Here is a 23,161-nt window from a genome sequence, read left to right as displayed (position 1 = left end):
CCTTTTGAAAGACGCATCCTCTCATAGATGTTAACAAATATTTGGTCAATATTTAATAAGAAATAATTGGTGTAAAAATTTTACTTGAGTCCAATTCAGTTAAGTTATACTCAAATACTTTGTTTGAGCTAGAAACCATTTTCCTTGAAATATTGGCCAATGAATGTGATGATTATGCTTCTTAAAAGAGTAAAGCGTAAATATTTTTTAAATCCTCCCATGATTTCATGGGGAAAAATAAGTTCAAATTGAGAAATGGCTTAAAAAAGCTGGTGATATTGAGGCCTGAGAAATGTCATGTGTATAATCTTGGCAAATTCAGTGATTGTAGAAAATGAAAGCGGTAGTTACACTTTATTGTGTAGACCATTTGCATTGTCTTCAGTAGTTTTTGTTTATTTGGGTGTTTTTGTCGTTTGACTTAGAACCATCATTTTGCCTCCTTACTGGAGAACCCAGGATCGTTTAGAACCAGATAGTAGCTTTTTAAGATAATGAATAAAAGGAAGTTGTAAAGTTTGACCACTGGCAACGGATTTTCAAACTTTTTTTCAGTTTGAAAATCCGGTGTCAATGAGTTTGACATGAACAAAAACGATATATCGTCTATATTAAATTAATGAAATAAGCTTTCAAAATAAAACAGGAAGTATTGGACATAAACATCCACCTTATGTCATGACAAATGAGTAAAATGATTTTTAAAATATTATGTAAGTATTAGAAACCAGTTGCACAAGTACCCTTTGAAATATCAACCTCTTAAGTGCACTGTTTTCTTTATCAAATCATAAAAACCATAAATATCAATCCTTTGTTTATCACGGACATAATTTACGACTTTTATAATTTTGTATAAAAATGAAAACGGGATATCCAATAAAGGCTTCAGTGGTAGCGATTTGATCATGCTTTGTGAGAATTATTAAAAGATGACGGATAAAAGAACTAAATGGATTGCTCACTATTGCAACAATGTGTAAGTAAGTTATGTTTATCCCTTTAAATAAAGAATATTAAAATATAACAAGTCATGATTTTAATTAAAGATTATTTTTTTCAAAATGACCTGACCAGGCTGCATTCATTACTATTAAAATCAACACAAAAAATTAGGAAGGACAACATCACATACGACTCTATCAATAGTTGACCATTGCGCATAATAATTATAATTATCAACCCCATAGTAATGAAAGACAATAAACGATGTAACCACAAAATAGCATCAAGTGCATGCACAGCAGAAGAAGTGGAGGTTTAAACGATGAAAGCGAGAAGGTGACGTTAATGACAATGATGAAGCACTAACCCACAAAGCCCACATATATTCAACTATTTAATTATTTTTCGCTTTCAGAAATACAGGAACCATTGACCGTCAGCGGATACAGTCCGACGATGCCGACGACGATGATACGAACACCGATGAAGCGACAAAGCCATCCGCTGATGAAGTTACCCAGGATAGGCGACGAAAAAGACCGGAAACTGAGGAGGACCAACCGGACGGAGAATTGGGCAACCGGTGGTCGTCTTCTTCAAAGGTAGAAGCATTCACTAGTTGTTCAAGTTTGAAAAAGTTACAACTTCTACGGTTTGGGTTGTAGAATAGCAAATTTGAAATGCTATTTTCGGTAATATTCGTGGTCAAAAATAACGCGATTGTTTAACTCATTTTTTCGACATACATTTACAAAGTTAGTTTACGAGACGTTGCAATTGGCCATCGAAAAAATATTCATTTATTTACAGTAGGCACTATCCTGCGATACTACAAAGACATCTATGACGGCTGTCTAAAAACATAGGATTATTTTTACTCCACAATGTTTGGTTATTTTTTAAACTTCAACAATGCTATGTGGGAAACATTGCAACGTTCAGGGTCTTAGAAACAATTTGACCATTGGATTTGTTGATGGTCAACTAAAGGAATGAATAAGATAATACAGTTTGTATTGTCAAACTTTTCAGGTTACGTCGAATAACTTGCCAAAAAACCATTGAAGCTGTTCTTCACCGCAACTATAAATTATAAAAACATAACCCAGAAACTACATATTTTGCCATTTAAATTATTTAAGGGTTCTAACTAATGATTTTCGACCATACAGGTTTTATCAATTTCAAACAAACCGTATTACCTTTTCATTTAAAACATTCAGTCATTACTTGTGATAAGTATAAGGTATTATATTTTTCAAAGTTAAGGGCATTTATGTGTTTTCAATGACATACTCAATACATTATTAACAAAATGATCTGATTGATATCAGCCTTATTTCAAAAGTACTTTTCATTTCTAAATTACTACAAATATTCAACCATACTACATACGATTGATTAAATATTTTCTTTTTTCGAATGAAAATACGACGGGTTGGATGTCATTGTATATAACTCTTGACAATTAAATTCCGCTTTCTTATTATTAACCTCAAGCTCAGCGTGTAAACGTGAACGCCTGATTGACACATAGAATGCTATAGTATGACGGATTACGGCTAAATTAGAAATTTGGACATCTAAGGATTGGATTGATTAGATTTGTATTAAAGGCCCAGGGAATTATACTAGTTTGCGGCGGAGTTTGCTTTGAATGACAAATTGGCACGCGTTTGTTTAAACATTCGAAACTTCTTAATGTATAAACTACCTCCAGGCACGCACAGACGCCATTTTCTGTGAATTATTGCATTAAAAACGTGCCAATCGAATCTCGCGGTAGAACTGACAACGTATAAGCAATGTTCTTCTAAATTTAAGTGTGTTGATATTTTCAGAATCTTAGAATTTCATGAGTTATTTCGTGAGAAATGATTCCAAATGTTTCTTTTAAGAAAACGGAAGTTCCTATAATGACAGGGTTTCTATCTCCACTTCCGCCAGTATAATAGCTGTGCAGGCACATGGCTAGAAGGGTTCAGGGGCACTATCCTCTGGGTAACGAAAGACAGGAAACCAAAATTGGCACAAGAGCGGGGAACATTGACATTTAAAGTAAATGCAAGTAAATACACTTTTATTCAAAGTAGATGAAAGGTGAACATAATAACTCGCCATATTACATGCCAGTTCAGGCATTAGGACCAACAGGGAACATTGGCATTTAAAGTAAATAAAAGTTAATACACTTTTATTCAAAGTGAACATAACAGTTGGCCTAATGACGCACCAGTCCAGGCATTAGGGCAGAGGAAGAGCTACGCCGTTGGTCGTTGTCACTTACATTAACAACGGATATTTCTGTAATAAGAAAACAGCAACAATAACAAACAACTAATGTAACTGTACTTGTAAAAGCAATGCATTTTAGAAGAAACAACTTTTGAAACCCAAACAAACAGAAGCGCAACACTCAACCACCACTACCACCACCACCTCTATATAATCAAGCCGTCAATTAACCTTACGTTATTGCACGAAAACCTGGACATCGACAATAGCAGTAAAAATTACACTTATAATCAAGCATCAACAGGTTCCTAGATATATGTAATTGAATCTGAACCTTTATAAGAACCAGATATTTTAGTAAAGACTATGTATATGTGAACGCGGCCGACAGGAAGGCCAAATTCTACGCACACGAACGACTGCAGATTGTTTACATTTTTACATTTAATAACATTTTATTACATTTCAGTTTGTGTATACTACGTGATAAATTGCGTCATAAACGCTACGTCGGAAGGCAATATTTGGCATTAAATGAATTCTTAAACAAAGATAACTTTTCTATTTCTTTACCATTTTAAATGAAAAAGGCAGTTTTTGCCGCTTAAAAAGCCCCGCCTTTGTTTCATTACCGGATTATGATAAGGTGAGTAGTTTCCTCAAACACTTCGACAAACCTGTTTCCAAAATAATGTTTTGACAGTGCTCCGTCAGACGGCCGTATTGTGCAAAGGCTTGTCGAAATGTTTTTAGAAACAAAACCCTCAATCAAACTCTGGTAAAGGATCGAATGCGGGGCTTTGTAAGCGGCGTCGACTGCGTTATGTTTCATTTAAAATGGTTAAGAAAAAGTAAAGTAATCTTTGTTTAAAGTCTTCATTCGAATCAAATTGTTGCCTTCCGACATAGCATTTATGAATTATTTTATCTAGTGGTATACACACACTGTTCTTAGCATATGTAAGAGTTCAATTTGAGCGATTTAGATTTCTAAATTTGAAAAGTCCTCGATTGTCACTAGCAAACGCAAGAATATGCAAATCAGGAAGTAGTACAATTATTGCGTGCATATTAATTATTTCCAAGAAAAACACAGACAATTGCCATAAATACTTGCTATGCTTTTTATTATGATTCGCGTGACAAAATATGACTAGGTTGTGACGCGACATCACTTTCGATGAATCAATTACAAAGACGAAATTTCACGCTGCTATCTATAAATGACGTTCGATCAAAATGTCAGAAACATTCCACAGCCTTGTAAAAGATTGTGAGGCCCGATATCAAAATTAAACAAACACTTCTTTGATGCTTGTGAACAATCAAAATAAAGGTCAAATCTAGTTATACCATTTACAAGCAAATATTTGCGTTTGAATTAGACTGACGTCTCATTCCAGACGATCGCGTTATGCCAGATGTCCGATTGAGGAATTGGCAAATCAGTTATGCAAATATATTTTAACACTTTTATCTGGAAAGGAACATGCAAATGAACTTGATAATCTCTTGAGCATTTCAGGTAGTTCATTTATCGTTACTAAATTATTTAAATGCATTTTATTGCTTTCTAGAGAGATTACCGATGCATCAATCCTTATAGGCATCGAATAGGGGAATTTTAAATCAAAATGGTATTTATAGTTCTGAAATTAAGAACGACGAAATGACACATACAATTAAAAATGCTAGAATGGCAATGGGCTTGCTCATAAAATTGGATTATGGTTGATTGCGTTAAAATTTATCTAATTACGTACTTTCTCCTTATTTACAGATGCATAATTAGTTCTTTGGAATCTTCTTATTGTCTCCTTCATGCAATATTTCAGGTTTAAATGGTCAGATATGTACAACATTCAGTACTCATACAAAACTATTATACACAAATATAGAAATGACAAGTGTATGTGGAAAATATGCATGTTATTCGATCAATAAAAGCTATCCTGTTTACAGTACAGTTAATTAATTTAACCTCATTAATTTGTTTTCAAGTTTTTGTGGGAGACAAGTATACAGCATTGCCATGATACAACGCGAAATCAAACGCGTAGAAATTTATGCATGCAAGTCGGAAAGAATTTGAATCGTTTACAAAGTATCGGGGGGAATGCAAAACTGACGCTGATAATGTTAATTTCTAGTATTTTATGTCGAGTACAACTTTGATGTCATGCAGCCTGTGGGTATCCCCCACATGTCGCGAATCGTGATCCTTTCTTGTAATCATTGATGAGTCCACAAATGGACTACAGCATCCCGTGTGAGTATTTATGTGTACACATATGGAATTTATCATTTCTTGTGATAGTGTATGAGTACATATATGGACTATGTCTTTCTTGTGACTATTGATGGGTCCACAAATGGACTTCAGCATCCCTTGTGAGTATTTATGTGTAAACATATGGAATTTATCATATTATCATATATTATCATAAGAATATCATTCTTGTGATAATGTATGAGTACATATATGGACTATGTCTTTCTTGTGACTATTGATGGGTCCACAAATGGACTTCAGCATCCCTTGTGAGTATTTATGTGTACACATAGTATGTACAACATAATTTTAATGGACTATATCATCTTGACCTACCATTGCCTTAAATTGTACAATCCTTTTCCAGAAAAGCGGATTTGAAGACCTAAAGCTGTCAGACATCATTCTCGATCCAGATGGAGTTTTCATTTATTACTGGATGGTAAGTGATCGGTAATAAACATTGAAAACGAATTACTTTTGCATATATAGCGGATTTGTTGGTCAACGAAAAACGTATAACTTCAGGCGAATTATGGCTGTTTTGTTTCCGGTTACATTCCCAAGAACATAATTTTTATGGCAAATGAACTACAATGTAATTGTTCGCTATGATGCACATTTCAATATGTGTGTTAAATCTAAATGCTTGTATCTGGACTTGTGTCTGGCCCAACAAAATTGAGATTGGCTAAAACATTTTCTAGGAGAGACAAAATCCAGCCAGTCAAAAATTAGATTAGAAACTAGGTTTAAAGGTCGATAAACCGAAAACATTGTTTCATTTCGTTCACGGAAACATGCGTTGAGAGCCATATAAAATATGTCCAAAACTTTCGATGTTTGTACGTTACGTTAAATGCCTTGGTAAATCGCGTGATATATGGATGATCATACTACTTGATTTAACATAATTGTATCGTTATTTCACTTGACTTGATTTGTTATCTTCCAGGGAGTCGTAACAATGGCAATTGTTTATAATGTCACCGTTATTGTACTCCGAGTTGCCTTCAAGGAAATGAGGGACCAGGTTTGTATGATTTGTTATGAGGATAATCAAAGTTTATGAAGGCGTAAATAAGAAATATTTATAGATATGAAATATATGCAGTAGGAATCATCATTCTTATGTTTCTTTATATTTATCTTGATATATAATGTGCATGGTGGTCGTACTGAGCTTGATTCAGACAAATGTTAGGAACATGAGTTTTCGAATCATTTCCATGAAAATATACAACAAGGTTGTAGTGACATTAATTCAAACGGCAAAAAGCAATCAGTTATGTACAAAAACAAGATCGGTCTTAAAACATTAAATACAACCTAATGTCAGATTGCTACAATTTGTACGTAGAATGCTCGTAGTAGATAACTTTTTCTCCCACCTCAGATAAGTAGATCCAATAATTTAACCATACTAGATATTCTTATCTTGCCCACGGGCGAAGATAAAATGCCCGTATGGAACTCCTTTTACCACATTGTAATTACCTCCCTTGTTGAAGACTGTCGTCAGTAGCATCAAGGAAATCTTGTCTTATGGTAATATTTAGAACGCTTCAATTGTCACCATAAAACAGTTTTCAGGCACCATTAAAGAAATAATGCTTCATTCTCCTTAAAACTATTTAAAAAGACCGATTTGACTGTTAACATTAACTTGATCACTGCGCGTATATCCATGACAACCACGTGCTATCGCATATCCATACGCAATGATTTTCACTAAGCAAAAAAGAGTTCCAGCAAAAAATACATTTTTACTTAATTTTGTTTAACTGAGGTGGGAGAAAAAGCATCTACCATAGCCGCTCGTATAAGATAGGTTCATCCCGAACCTCGCGCAGGGTGTTTTGCTGAAACTCGGTAAACCTCGTTTCCGCAAAACACCTTACACTCGGGTCGGAATGAACCTATCTTACACTCTCGGCCATGGAAGATACTTATAATCAATAAATGGTGGGGTTACCACCTTGGAACGGTCAGTAAAACACGAGTTCACTTGAACACGGAACTACTTTAGGCTTAAACTAGTTTGTATTGCCACAACATCACACTTGTCCCAACATGCATCAATAACTACAACATTGCATAATATACAACCCTCATCAGGCAAAACAATGAAAAATTAAGTAAACCATTCTATATAAACTGACAGAGTAGTTTCAAGTGCTCAACGTCCGCAGACAAACATCACATTCTGTCATCATTGTCAGATTTCTTTGACGAAAGCATAGGCAACTTAAGTGTTATACAATGTTATTATTTTTATCCTAAAGATTTTGTGTTAACCGTTTGGAAAAGTGTAAGATTGAGTTTTCGAACGATAAGGTTCATCTCTTCCACCTGTAAAACTGGCTGTGCCAAGGCAGTTGCAAACATTAAAATAATAAATATATATGAAAATACAGTGATTGTTTCTTGAGTGTGGGTTTGTATGTTTGTGAGGTGGGATTCGATCTTTGCGCCACTGAACTAAATAATGAAATTTGTCTACATAATCGAGACATTGTTTTCATATTCATATACTCTTTCAGGCTACCGAGAAATCAGTCTTTTCACTATTAGACACGATAGGAGACGTCTTATTCCTCGTCGACATAGTCGTAAATTTTCGCATTTCGTTCTATGAGGACGGCTGTTTGGTGAGTTTATATCAGAAACTCAAACCTCAGTAAATATCATCATTCATATAGGACAAATCCAATTTATTGTTATGAGACATTTAAAGAAAATGAAATTAAATATAATAATAATAAACAATGCTATGGGGCGTTTTCCATATAGTACTTATACCCCCCCCTTAGACACGCCTCATTCCACGTTCCAATCAAACAATTAGATTCCAGTTATAAATTAAGTGAAACCTAAGGTGGTTATCGAATACAGCCAGGTTTATATAATCAAGTGTAAGCAAGTACTTGGCTAAGTAAAACGTGATACATAAAACGTTTTGTGCTTAATATATTTTGGGGAAGTCCTCCTTTACCATGAATTAATTCATTTCTACTTTAAAATATATCTGTTCATAAGCCTGCTTTTGTTTAATGGTCACTCTTAAACAGAATGTACATGGCAAGTTATTGTAAACTATGTTTATTTTTTATAATATTAAAATTGTGTTGAAACTTGAGGAATCAATATCGTTCTTCTTTAAGGTCTTGAATCCTGACCAAATAAGGAACCAGTACATAAACAGCCGGAAGTTCATGATTGACGTCATTTCCGTTCTTCCTGTGGGTTATTTGTACAGTTTCATCAGTGTGTCCTGTAACTTTTTATTTTTTGATATGGACTCGTTTATACCAGGTAGGTGTAAATTGCGTTTGTTTTCGTATCAATGGACTTTTCAAATCGACAAATAAATGTACATATTAAGTTAAATGCTTAAGTTTCATAATGATACCAAATCCTCTGAACACATTTGTTAGATTACCTGTTGCTTTGTTTACACAATTATTATTTCATGTTTGTAAACGCTCATTTTTCACTTGATAATTTTCCATAAGCTGTGAATTAAAAAAAAAACGTTTTCTTTGATATTCAAAGGTAATGTCCATCATATGAATATTGTTTGTTTATTTTTACATAAGGAAAACTGCATATCCTGTTAGTAAGAGCGTCCAGACTGCTGAAGTACCGAACGATGGTCAGGTTCTTTGACCTTACAGACAGGTATATATTTTTTAATGTGTATCTTTACAATTATGGTCATGCATTCTTTTGGGTATTTTCTGTAATACCACCTTTTTGTTTTCACTATTCCAACATTATAAAAAACGGAATTATAAAATTGTCGCATGATTTTACAAAGAAAGCTTAACACGTTTTCAGTCGAACGCGAAATCCCAACCTCGTCCGGACTTTCAAACTGTCGTTGAACCTGTGGGTGGTCATCCACTGGATTGGTTGTTTTTACTACCTTGTCTCGGAGTTTGAAGGACTGGGGACCAATCACTGGGTTTATCCTAATGGAACTGAATATGGCGTATTTTCAAGGTGTGTTTTACGGAAAACACTTTGGTGTTATTTGTAATCAAAATGTAAACCATCAATATTGCTTAAATCTTAGTTTTTTGTTCGAACATGATTTACGTATACGAATTAGTTACCTTAACAATGACCTCGTATATGCTACTTAGTGATGTTCCGATGATCGATTATAATCGAAAATCGATTGGTTGGGCCTGAAATCGGCGACAATCGATAGTATTTAGTTATAATCGATTATCGAAAAAAATAAATATTAGTAAGTGTTCAGATGTTATCTTTAACAAAATGGCTGATGAAAGCCTCAATGAGCAAGAAAATGAACTACTTTTTATACAACAACACTTAATAACTTCAATTATAGACATAAGGTATATGCATATAATGATTAAGAGTTTAATACTGTACACGAATAAAACTACAACTCAGGTACTATCTAGTATTTTAAAAACCGATTGTACTATCGATAATCGGTTACTTGAGTGGAACCGATCATCGATAGTAAAATTGCAACCGATTCCCAACACTACCCATGGCTGTAGGTCAAAGGTCAAGGTCACACTAAAGGGTCATTGTTCAAAATTCAAGGGTACACTAAAGGGTCATTGTTCAAAATTCAAGGTCACACTAAAGGGTCATTGTTCAAAATTCAAGGTCACACTAAAGGGTCATTGTTCAAAATTCAAGGTCACACTAAAGGGTCATTGTTCAAAATTCAAAACTAATGCAACTAATTGTGTATGAATGTCGGGTATTGAAAAGTTTCATATCATTATAATAATTATTTACATTCTCATAGGACTGTAATCAGTGTATATCTTTTCTCTAATTGATGTAGCAAGATGTCAGTAACCAATGGTAAAGGTCATGACACTCATGTTTCGTCCTTCTTTAAGTTATCCTTATAGAAAATTTTGAAACTTGAGCTATAAAACATACATTGTATAAGGGAACGTATAAATATTGGAAACGGTATCATTTGTATCGTTTATCCATGCTTAATAAACGCTTCTGGGAATTTCAAGCTTTCTCCTCAGTTTTTACAACATGGACAGAATGTGAGTTTATGTTTGTTTTGCATATATACACTTATGCAGCATATCCCGGATTAAATATCAATCCATAGTATAAGCTAACACCTAGTATTTATAACAATTTTAAATCACAAAGTATGAAATATTAACTGACCCTACCTTAAAACTTCACAACTATCCTGTTCAAACCAAACATGACTTAAGGTTCCACGGTGGTTCCCTTCATTTAATGACAAAATGATAAAACGAGCCTCTTGTTCAATGAATACCATTTTCTTTAAACAAGTTTATATATAAATGTTTGACTACTGGGCTTGTTCCAGTTGTTTTCATGGCATCATTGATTTAAACAATATGATCACATCAATGCAATGAAAACTACAGGGACGAGCCCAACAATCGATTTTTCAAAAATATAAGGGGCACAAGACAAGTCCAAAACGACAATGAAATAGAGACACAAATACCGCATACACAAATACAAACATAATAAACAGACACACATGCATCAAAATGGCTTTACCGATAAATGATCGGAATATAACCGCCTTTGAACGGTCCGTGGAACTCGAGTTCACTGGAACACGAGTCTTACAGGGTACATTTACGTTAAAGTCATTAAAAGACAGACGTCTGACAAAGATCGCCTTAAGAAGGTTTAAACCATGTCTTATCATCGTTATCAGATTGTCATATAGCCCAAAAGTGTAAACTATGTATAATGCATTATTTATTAATATCATTTGTTGATTTTTAGGAAATATATTAGGGTCACCTACTGGTCTTTGATGACCCTTACAACCATCGGAGAAAGACCACCTCCGGAGACAGACCTGGTATGAATTATTATAAAAAAAAACTTCATATACAGGAGACAGACCGGGTATTACTCATTGTAAAACATTACAAGATATTTGTAAATAAAGATAAATCATTGCATAATCTGTCTTTGTTGCATTGTATTTATGATTTATGATCATATTACAAAATAAAAATAACAAAAAAAAACATGAAGGAACTCCATAGAACTGGGAAAAAGGGATATGACCTTTTTAAGAAAGTGTTTTGAAATATTTGTGAAAACTGTTTGTAGTTCAGTTGTGTAAGCTGTTATATTATTTGTTATTTAATCCTATCACTTGGTTAAGAATAATCATCGATAACATGAATACCTCAACAGGACCCCTTTTCGCCAACGACGTCACATTATTTCTTTTATTACAGGAGTTCGTCTTCACTGGCGTCACGTTTTTGGTTGGCATGTTTGTGTTTGCGGCAGTTGTTGGAAACGTAGGCGACGTTATAAGCAATATGAATGCTACAAGAACAGAATTTCAGTCCAGGTTTCAACTTTTAAATTGCTCCTTAATGTTTGTCTCTTTTGTAACCATTTAAGATAAAATCCTATAAGTAACTTCAGCTTTATTAAGATAATATATTAGATTATGCTCAGAATCATGCTGAATACACATATTACCGACAAGTAATGATTAGACATGATCACGAACTCCTTGAACCAGTTAATGATGATCAAAAGGACCAACTTTCAGTACCCATGTATTGAAGATTTGAACAGAACATTGGAAACTTCAACGATATGTTCGCTTTCAGAATGGACCAGATCAAGTCATACATGCAGCACCGTAACGTAGATGAGAAACTGCAGAGCAGGGTTAAGAAATGGGCGGACTACACGTGGAACAGGTAATATAACAAGTAGTTCTCAAGCTTACCAATCCATGTATCCACAAAATACTCTAAATGGTTGTATTGTAATCGACACGTTGCGATCGTTTGCGGTGTTGTGAAAGAGCTCACTTAATTTCGAACCAAGTACTTATCATACAGCACACAACAACTTAAAACAAAACAATGCCGTCAACAATGAGCATCACTTCCATCAACCATACCAGTATAAATGATATCAATCTTAATTTTCTACATTCACAAACTCTCAAGTACCCTCTATACTGTTTTATAATGTTAATATTTGTTCAAAACTGTTTTCAGAGCACAGTCCATCGATGAACCTTCTTTGCTTCACATGCTTCCTGATCGCCTTAGAACAGAGATAGCGATCAATGTTCATCTAGAAACGCTAAAGAAGGTCAGTTATCTTAAGTATACAGAACGGGCTACTTGTCCGAGTTGATAAATTGTTTCAGACGTCAAAAGGAGAGGAAACCACAATATTATTCACGTATATAATACGACTTCCAAAACCTTATCATAGAATTACATTTCATTTGAATATGTGAAAGGTTTAAATTGAAAAGAAGATAATTCCGAACCATTTTGCACAAAAACCTATATATTAAAAAAAGACAATTCCATATATCATATTCGAATTAATAGTTATTTGAAGACATCTTTTTCAGTGCTGTGAGTTATGTTAATGAATAGCCACGATGCAATTTTTGTTTAAAAGACCAGAAAAAGGAACTTTTAAAACGTTTAATAATATAATTAAAGCTCAAAAGTGTGTCATTTAAAGAAAATCATAACAAAATATGTAACAAGAAGGTGCCAATATTCTTGACACTTTCCAAACAACATATTTTGTTACTTTTTGTTGATTATTCTCATTCAATCAAACATCATTTTAAGTCACTATTTGTCCATATTATTTCCATTTAAAGAGATAGGCTAAATAAAAAAATATATTTTAAGATGCAGTCTTACTCCAAAAAATATTTACCACAATTAAAACAATTGTTTTAATATATCAAAACGGCTGAATAAATGTCAAAAACAATGGTTCTTATGGAGGGAACCGAGTTTTATTTGAAATAAAAGTGCAGAAAACATGGTATTTCTACCTTATGAAACGATAATAGATCATAGTAAATCTTTTAGCACTCACCAATCATTTAATATTTTTGTGTTTTCAGCTATTATATACACGGTTACAATTTGTTATCAGTAATTGATATTTCCATAAATGCATTATTTAGTTAGTATTTTGTCACTCAAAAATTATGTTTGTTATACACGTGTATGTATTGATTTTGAATAAGAGTGTCACTTTAACTCCAAATTACACTACAACACATAAAACAGGATGAATATGTTACACTTGCTAAAGACTGGACAAAAGAACAAACACAATGAAATTCTGAATGTTTGGTGGATGGTTCTATTGATCACTATTGTCTAATTAATATCAGTTTTTGCACACAAATTCGAAAATTCCAATGGCATAAAAACCTATTCACAGTTGACTTGGCGCCAGTTACCAATCAACCAAACTGTTTACCAGTACTCGTATTATGTTGTATTCTAAAAGAAGATGATTCCATTCGTAAATAGACTACCGAAGAATCTCGCGAAATGATCTTGAAAAGTTATTATAATCGCGTATCGACTGGTCGGCAACTGACAACCACAAACATTTATAATTCACAACCAAACTTTCCAATTGTTTGCGAATGAGCGAACAGGTTACAAGAACTAAACTTTCTTTTACAGGTAAAGATTTTCGAAGAGTGTGAAGAAGGTTTACTTCGAGAGCTTGTTCTGAAGCTGAGGCCCCAAGTGTACAGTCCCGGGGATTACATTTGTCGCACGGGCGAGGTTGGAAAGGAGATGTTTATTGTCAATCATGGAAAGGTTGAGGTATTGTCACAAACATGATATATTACATTAATACATAATTGCGTAATGTGCAATACAACAATGTTTTCAGCGTTTGACAATCAGAACAATAAATGTTAATTCCTTGACCTTCTGAAAAGGTTCTTGATTCTCCATATAAGTAGTGATTGTAATTAGTCATTTTGACGTCTGCAGTGTATACGATATTTTTTACAAATATAGGTAACTAATTGAATGCTTTTGACTTTCGTTTTCGTGTAGATTTCTGACATAAAGTCTATAGTTTTTAGCAATGATAATACGTCTAATTTACAATTGATTAACCAAACCTTTATAGATACTCGTTTCAAATCATGTGGTCGGAAAAAGGACGTACCTTACAACCCTTTCCCCAGGCTCATACTTTGGTGAAATCAGCTTGCTTAAAATAGACGAAGGACATAACAGGTACTTTAATGATCGAAATTATTTTTGGTCAAGGCAATATATAGACTTATTGTACAATTACCACCATAAATCCTTTGCCAGACATAAATACCGAACGGACAAAGATGTATTATCAGACGTCTGAATGAATACATATGTATTATCATACCTCTGATTGAACAAATATAATTATATTATCAAACGTCTGAATGAATACAGATGTTTTATCATACGTCTGATCGAACAAATATAATTATATTATCAAACGTCTGAATGAATACAGATGTGTTATGAAACGTCCGAGCGAGCACATTTGTAGTATCCAATGAATTTATGTTTAACATGTTAATAAAGAAAAGGCTACCATCCGTTTCCCCTGGAAACGAGAGAGCAATATGGAGAGGCCTTAGAACTGTAATTCAATCAATGTAATCAAAAGTCTGCATACACATAGTTGTACACAATGATTTTTCAGACGGACGGCAGATGTCAGGGCTGTCGGTTATTCAGAGTTATTACGCCTTTCTCGTAGAGATCTCATGTCGGTAGGTATATGTTTGTCAGTTTGAAGAAAATAAATTTAAAAAAGGCGCCTTTTAACCTTTGTCCATCATATCTTCAGACCATAGTGCATGATATGTGACGTCATCAGCAAAATGAGTCCTCTGGTAGAGAAAAGGCGTTTGTGTTTGCGAGGCATTGTTTCTCATCAACAGACAATCAGCTTATTTGACATATTTTCAAAAAGGGTCTTTATTTAGTTTACACTTCGTCACAAATTTGCTTCGTATTTAAATCACTTGACCGAACCTCGTTTAAAGAACAACGTGAATACCTCAACACATGCTGTATTCATAAATCATATAAAATCCCTTATCTCCCCAGTAAATAATCATTTTAGCTAAACACATAAAGGTGATCACTCTCACAACTGTCTTTGGACTGAACCGTGCCATCACACACATTTAGCTGCTGGATATAGCAACACAATATGGCCATTTAATTTGGACACTTTTCGGTTTCGGTTTGAGATAGGTTTAATGTTTATGTTATATTTTATCTATATAATTATTTCATATATAAGCTTACATGTGTTATCGATGCTAAAAGATCGCGTTTTTACTGAGTGGAGTGATAATTTCGAATCAAGCAAAATGACAAAACCTAAAAAGCAAAATCACTGTCACCATGCTCAAAGCATTTGGTTAATCAAAAATATCAAATATGATACGTGAGTAATGCTAGATTGTATTTATAATACAAGTTTCTTCTTGCTCATGAAATCTTCAGCTGAAAATATATAACACATCAATCCTACGAAGTCTGGGAAGCTACGTATGATGATGAGCAGTTACCTGAAACCTAGTTTTGTTTAAAAGGATTGAGAATTAGAATTAACTTTATATTTGTTTGAAGAAAATAATCGAAATACCTGAAGGTAAAATCTTTCCGTTGTTGGGGGCAAAATTATTGGTGCTTTGTGAAAATGGCATCAGGATACATTTTCGCCGATGACGTCACATACATCTGTAAAACTTTTCATAGTCGTGTAGCTTATATATCGTATATTTTATATATTGATGAGCAAATTACGAAAGTTCTTACAAATACATTTCACATAACATTCGCAGATATGTTCCATTTTATTAGTAGCTGTTTCAACATTAATTACATGCCATGTTTGATGCAACAAAATGGGACTGATTTACACGTATTGTTTTGCTATTTTAAAAGGCTCTGACCGAATATCCAAATGCCAAACGAATACTTGAAGAAATAGCATATAAAAGGTAAGCCTCTAAATTCACAGGCATCTGAATCACTGTTTGTCACTAAAATGTTGTTTTAAACCATTTTGGGTACATACAATGAGATAAACAACACATCTGAAAATATTTAGTGTCTTTGATATACAAAAAAGAAACAAGGTATGTAACTCAAACTTACCCGATTTCACGGTAGAGTCCAGTTTTATGCCAATTTCTTAACCAACATATAAACGATCCATTTTTAAATAAGTGACAGGGAAAGAAGAGTCAATTACCTTTAAAATGGTGTGCGATATGTTGGTATAACTATAGTGTCTTTAGACAAACAAGCATAATTCAATGTCCAATTCTCGTGTTTTTCTTTAGTCGGAAAGAGTACAGCAAATTCAAATCTTCAATTTTCCCCCTGTAAACAGTACTAAACACAGACCTATTGCCGATGGCCTTGTCACTGTTGTTTCCATTGTGTTCTCATGTATTTTCACAGGTATAAGAAAACAAAAGATATGCATCCCGGTAGCATTGATGAGCCATCTGTTCCAGATACTATCACCGACTCCATTGGCACTTTCGGTAGATCTTCTCGCAAATTTCTAGACGTAATCCAGTCTGAAAACTTCAAGAGGCTTATTGCAGGCAGACGTAAGGGGAAACAATTTATGAAATCTTTTCAATTCATACTTGATAAAGCGTACATTGTGCCTTGATTTTGTGACATAACAACCATTAGTGTTAAGCGTTAGTATTGTAAACCATTTGCATACTGTTTTCCTTGAAAATAACAAATGTAAGTAAATAATATTCAGAAAATAACATGTCGAAATTTCTATAACGAACATCACATACCGAAAATAACATGCTGAAAATACTGAAACGAAAATAGAATACTGTAAATAAACTAAAAGCAGAGTAACATACTGAAGATGCATGTGTTATGTATGTGACTCTGCTCTTCGCTCATTTAGTAATTGTGAGTAATTATCTTTATATCTAACGTGTAACGTGTCCTTTTTCAGAGGACGACATGCGCGAGTTAAAATCTGTTTTGGATGAAGTGAAGCAGTTTGACAGCGTGGTATGTAGAACTTCGGTCTTTCAAAGTATCATATGTTATAATGCGAACACTGAGCATTTGTCAGGCAGTATATATAGCTATAAAGTCTCAGATGTTTAACTTAATATACTATTATCATTTTGCCGGGCAATTTATGATTATGGTACATGTTGATGCCAGGTGATTGGTGTTAATTTCCCCACTCGCTAGCTGAGTTGTATCATATTGCAGTCATTCTAAGATAAACGTGTACCTACTGTCCCCACGGTCACCCTTCACCGGAATTCATTAAAAAATAAATTGAAATTTCCAGCATCATGTATGTTTAAGTGCTTTCTGCCATTTTTTGCAAAGCTTACCAAGCAAAATTTGGAGTATCCTTGTAATTTAAACACACCCTAGTGCCGATCGTTTAATGGTCTATTATGCAAATTATTGCACACACCTCTTTCAAATACCAGCTGCCCTGTCCGATTTTCGGTCATCGGCCATAAGTATTTTAAATTGAGTTATATTAATAAAACGGCCAAAATAATTATTTGTTCAATAAGTTTTAATTCTTCCGCACTTCTTTCTTTATAAGGATTGTCTTTGGCGAAAACAATTTTGATGATATATGAAAGATTCTTAATCCATGCTTCTTAAGCAAACATGCACTGCTTTCTCTCCGACTTATATATCTACTGTATTCACAATGTATGATTCAAACCGCTCGATTCGTTAAAAATACTGATTTTTTTTCTTTCAAAAAACTTATTTCGTTATGAAGGCATGTGTGAGACGCCGAGTTTATTTTTCAAAATGCGCATTGCATGGTCTTACTTGCTCACACATATCGAACGCATTTGTAGAGATATCATCGTGATACTTCCAGTATTTCTTCCTGAAATGTCATTTAATGTATGCACACAATGAAATAATAGAAGCAAAGTATGTCCGAAGGTGCAATACTAAATGAACTAAATTCATTATAAAACTGATTAAATTATTGCATTTTGTATTTGTGTTTATTTGTTTCAATTTAAATCGGACTTGATACTTGTCAAGAAAATAATAAATAATGATATGTTGTTAGTTGTGTAATGTGTTAGTTTCCTTGTTAAGTTGTTCGTAACTGGTCTAGTTTTTGTTTTGCTTTGATTCTTGTGCGTTGAGAGAGGATTTTTGTTATGTTAAAGCTATTGGGCCTGTCCCTGTAGACTTCAATGCTTTATTGGTATGACTGGATTCTGTATAAATGTGCAAATTCTTTACCTATATAGCCTTTTAAATTATATCGGAGTACCAACAACATAAAATTCAATCAATTGTTCATAGGATGCCGTATATATTTTGCTTCTGACAAAATAAGTATACATTTTAGGCCACAAAGGAAAGGACCGCTGCATTGCAGAAGCAGGTACGTAGAATGATCCTGTTTGATTATCTAAATATTGGCTTCAGTTACAAATGCGTGTATGAAACAAGGAAGTACATATTAAGAATGAGGTTATTTTAAAACAAAAGAACATGCAATGTACAGAGCATAATTTACCGGGAGAGACACAAATATAACAAATCTTTATACAAACATGTGAGTACAACTAATAAGATAGAACACTTACATTTCTGTTCGTATGTAAGTATTTGCATTTTTGTAGTGATCATTTGAACTTTTGTTGCTTAATACATGTTTAAATTCAGAGATCCTTTGTAAATGGCTAGGCTACCGACGCTAATCAATCTTTTATAATATTGTTTTTCTCGTTGTAGAATGAATCTCTAATCAACGAAATAAAGTTTAGGGATACGGTAATTTTGAAGCTGAGAAACAAAATTGCTCGGCTGAAATCCAAAGACCTATTATTTCGGCTAAGGAACGAAGAATTGCCGAAACGCTCTCAAACATTCGGACATAGACACCCAAATGAACAGCAAACGAATGGCCAATTTATAAATCATAATAATTCTGAATCCTGCCAAAATTGTTCGGCTGAAACTAGTGAACATCGTCCACAAAGCATAAGACACCATGCATGGCGAACGTTTAACCTAAAAAGAAACAGTGAAACAGAATTTCCTAGAAATATTCTGTCAGAAAAGTGCCAAACTCTGAAACACGTCTGCTCGTCGGAGCCAAATACATCACGAGAGCCTGTGTATTTTGAAAGACCGTCTTCGCCCAAACAAAAACAAGGTCACGAGGCTTATCCCCACTATACTTCATTATCAATGACTAATTTGCCTTTCCAAAACAGGGCTCCTGCAATTGAAAGGCACAATGGTTCTACACATGAAAGGACAGCATCAACATCAAACAGATCTGAACTTTACCAAAATAGACCAGGTTTAGTACGAGACAAAGACGTTATGTCTGATCAAGATGAACGTGAACTTTGTGTTAAAAGGAAGTGAATGCCTATAGATTTGTCGGACGCATACCTCACTGCTTCAGACCAGTCATCATATGAACATGTTTATGGTGATCCAGAAATAAGTGGAGTGAAAGAAATTCGTTTAACGTTTCCATTAAGCATATGAGTTTGTTTTTTTCTTTCTGATTATTGTGATTTCAATTTCTGAAATAATTCATGCATATGAACGGACTGAAGATCGATATGTGATGCTTCTACATAATTATATTGGTTCCTTTTACATTCGTTATTATGAAGTTATCAGTTAACATTTGCATCCCGTTGTCTTGTATAACCTAACGATATGACGTCTGATTATTGTAAAACTCTAAGTAGTACGATACAATTAAATGTATTCCATTGCAAAGGATAGCTTGTAAAACTACTTTAAGGGACTCGCTCATGTTTTGGGACCAATAATTAGTTTTCCCGGTTATGCATTTGAAAACACCTTATTAACGCTTATAAAAATTGTGGTCTTGAAAACGATTTAGCAAATATCAGCATTTGCTGAAGGGTTAAAGCTTTTGGTATTTTAACATTCCTAATGACTTGCCACACTTGATTTCGTCATACAAAAAAGTGCATTTCACATAAACCTTAGCGAGACTCTTTAAACTTGGAGACGACTAGTTTAATGATTGTATGGTGCTCACTATAATCTACACACCTGTTTTTTCTGTTTGTAAACAGTTCTGGTGCTAACATAATTATACGGTTATGTCTCTATTTCTTTTTAACTAAGACATTTTAATTTATCTATGCTCTTAAAATATGTTTTGAGAATGTCTTTACTGAAAATGGTACATATGATGACATTGTAACTTTTGAAACGATTAGTCATCTGAAGTCGGAAATTAGACAATTCGACACGTCACGTCAGCATTATCCTCGGCACCCCAGCGTATCATAACCTATATGGTTCCCTGGGCAAATTTGCTAGGGAAACTTCGTAAATCTATTCATAAGCATTTTCCGACCAATAAAATAGCCGATAACAAAATAGAAAGAATCTCATTTGTGAAAAGCAATCGGCATATTTAACAACATCCCGCCTAAACGATTTGTAAGCCGTGATCTCATTGGATTATTTCGAACCGAGATTACATCCGTAACATCTCAGCCATTTCCGCACCGCATGCGGAGTATCTCATGCGGCCAATCAAGCGGCTGGATGTCACCTTATTAATTATTCATGAGTACGACATATTTACAGCTGATTTGCCCAGGGTATTATATAGGTTATGATACGATGGGGTGCCGAGGATGATCAGCATGAGCAGTGATCTAATTTGTGAATATTGGCTTTGTGTTATTTTGCTTGTTAACCGATTAGATAAAAAACATTGAATCATCCTCATGTAAGACACAAGTTTTAATGTAGTCAGTTTTCACATCTAAATATGAAGTCACAAGTATGTAACAGTATTAATTATTCACAGATCCTGTAACGCATTTTATCTTTACCGACCAACTATCTCGTCGTATGTGTTTATATAAGGATCACACTTTTGTATGTGTTCATGCTGTATGAACGCAGGAGAGTACGTCTGCCAATTCCATAAAGCTCGTTTTTTCTCATATACCTTACTGGGTTTCTTCAGCATGAAGACACGGAATGACGCGGTCAATTCTTATACTTACATTTTCAAAATTCTTCTGCAGTTGATTAGTACTTTTAAAGATAGGATATTGACAAAATGAATGTGTAAAATATGTTATAACTATATCTTTGTATATCATTGGTTAAGTGCAAAGATGACAGTTGCATCGAAAATACCCCAACTTATGTAAATGTAACCTGGTTCATGGTTTATATTTCGAGCTTCGATAAGCCTTGATTATGGGTGACTTAGGGGTTTGTAACTGTTTTCGAAATTGATGTTATAGAAATTCGTTTTCTGTTGATTTCTTGCTATTGTGTTTACATGTTTTATTGCATACCATTCTATTTTGTTTTGTTCACAAATTTATATTTATTTTATCTACTCATTTAACATGCCAATGACCTTATATGTATAATTACTGAAAAGTGGAAATAAAGAGTACATATTGATTATTACAACATGTTTAGAGCATACGGCCATTTTTATCGAAAACAACCTTGTATATGTATATGGACGGCTGACAATGTCCGAAATCGGTACATTTAACTACATGTATGCAGATCGCGTAGTAATTTTAATTTGGCAGTTAAACTTAATGACTTTACTCTTGGGAATCTTAATTATGTTTGCAATAATACGCTTCACTGACAATAAATTAAACTTGAACTACAAAGACAAGCAAAAACACTACATTTAATTAATGATATAATGCAAAATGTTACAAACTTCTTCGAATGATGTACCAGCATACATCCGAGGTTGTTTTCGATACAAATGGCCGAGGTGTTCCGAATGCTGTTTAGAGAAGCCGTATTTTATGAAGTCGATAACAGAGTGATTCCTCTTGTCGTCATTTAAACAATTACATTTCTAGACAAAAATTTTGTACCACGTAAACAAAAAGTACTTATCGGATGTTAGACCGATTTATCGATATAGTGAAAGCATTATATCAAGCGATAGGCTAAAAGCTTTTAATTCCATCAAATTTACAGCAGCAATGAGGAATGGAGTCTATCATGGATGTGTGTCTTCATGTTCGTGTTTCAACTACAGTTCGGTTTCTGCTAGTTATCGTTGCGTGATTTGAATCAGTGTGTGTGTGTACCATGTAATAGATTACGTCATATATTCTACGTCAAAAGGCAACACTTTGCTTAAAATGAAGACTTAAAACAAAGATAACTTTTCTTTTACTAAATCATTTTAAATGAAACAAAGGGCAGTTTGTGCCGCTTAAAAAGCCACGCCTTCGTTTTATTACCGGAGTTTGAAAAAGTGGGTAGTTTCATCAAACACTTCGACAAACCTGTTTATAAAATAATATTTTAACAGTGCTCCGTCAAAATGCCGTTTTGTGAAAAGGTGTGTCGAAGTGTTTTAAGAAACTAGACTCTATCAATCTCTGGTAAAACACCGAAGCGGAGCTCCGTAAGCGGCGTAGACTGTGCTATGATTCATTTAAAATGGTGAAGAAAAGGTGAAGCTATCTTTGTTTAAAGTATTCATTCGAAGCAAAATGCTGCCTTCCGACGTAGCATTTATGACGCAATTTGTCACGTGGTATACACACACTGTAAAATTTAATGTAGAGTTTAAAAATCCTATCAAATAAAAGCTAAGGAAAAATGTCAGCGCAAACTTCGCAGATTTTCAAAAAAACAAAACAACACAATAGTCAGATGTACAACATTTCGTGTTGTTGTTGACGACGTTACATGCTGAATATTAGCTACTACCGGTACAAGTGTGAGTTGTTTCATATAAGTTTACTATACAAAGTGATTTAAGAAATGAATGTCTATAATTGAAATATTCCATGTACATATTACAAAA

General features: G+C 33.9%; 1 protein-coding gene across 1 annotated transcript; it reads left to right on the top strand.

Annotated features, from left to right (window-relative positions):
• The first annotated feature begins 902 nt into the window (after window positions 1-902).
• On the top strand, window positions 903-21,775 carry LOC128217908 (cyclic nucleotide-gated channel rod photoreceptor subunit alpha-like). The gene is made up of 20 exons (XM_052925363.1): window positions 903-979; window positions 1,361-1,547; window positions 5,820-5,894; window positions 6,408-6,485; window positions 7,996-8,103; window positions 8,617-8,767; window positions 9,052-9,133; window positions 9,293-9,457; window positions 11,240-11,318; window positions 11,707-11,825; window positions 12,094-12,186; window positions 12,493-12,589; window positions 13,951-14,097; window positions 14,414-14,523; window positions 14,978-15,047; window positions 16,237-16,292; window positions 16,759-16,913; window positions 17,288-17,346; window positions 18,689-18,724; window positions 19,078-21,775. Exons 1-20 carry the CDS (start codon window positions 933-935, stop codon window positions 19,717-19,719), a joined length of 2,556 nt encoding a protein of 851 aa, XP_052781323.1. The 5' UTR covers window positions 903-932; the 3' UTR covers window positions 19,720-21,775.
• The last annotated feature ends 1,386 nt before the right edge of the window (window positions 21,776-23,161 follow it).

Source organism: Mya arenaria, chromosome 14 (genome assembly GCF_026914265.1).
Source record: "Mya arenaria isolate MELC-2E11 chromosome 14, ASM2691426v1".
NCBI lineage: Eukaryota > Metazoa > Mollusca > Bivalvia > Myida > Myidae > Mya > Mya arenaria.
This window is presented reverse-complemented; position numbering and strand designations above follow the sequence as displayed.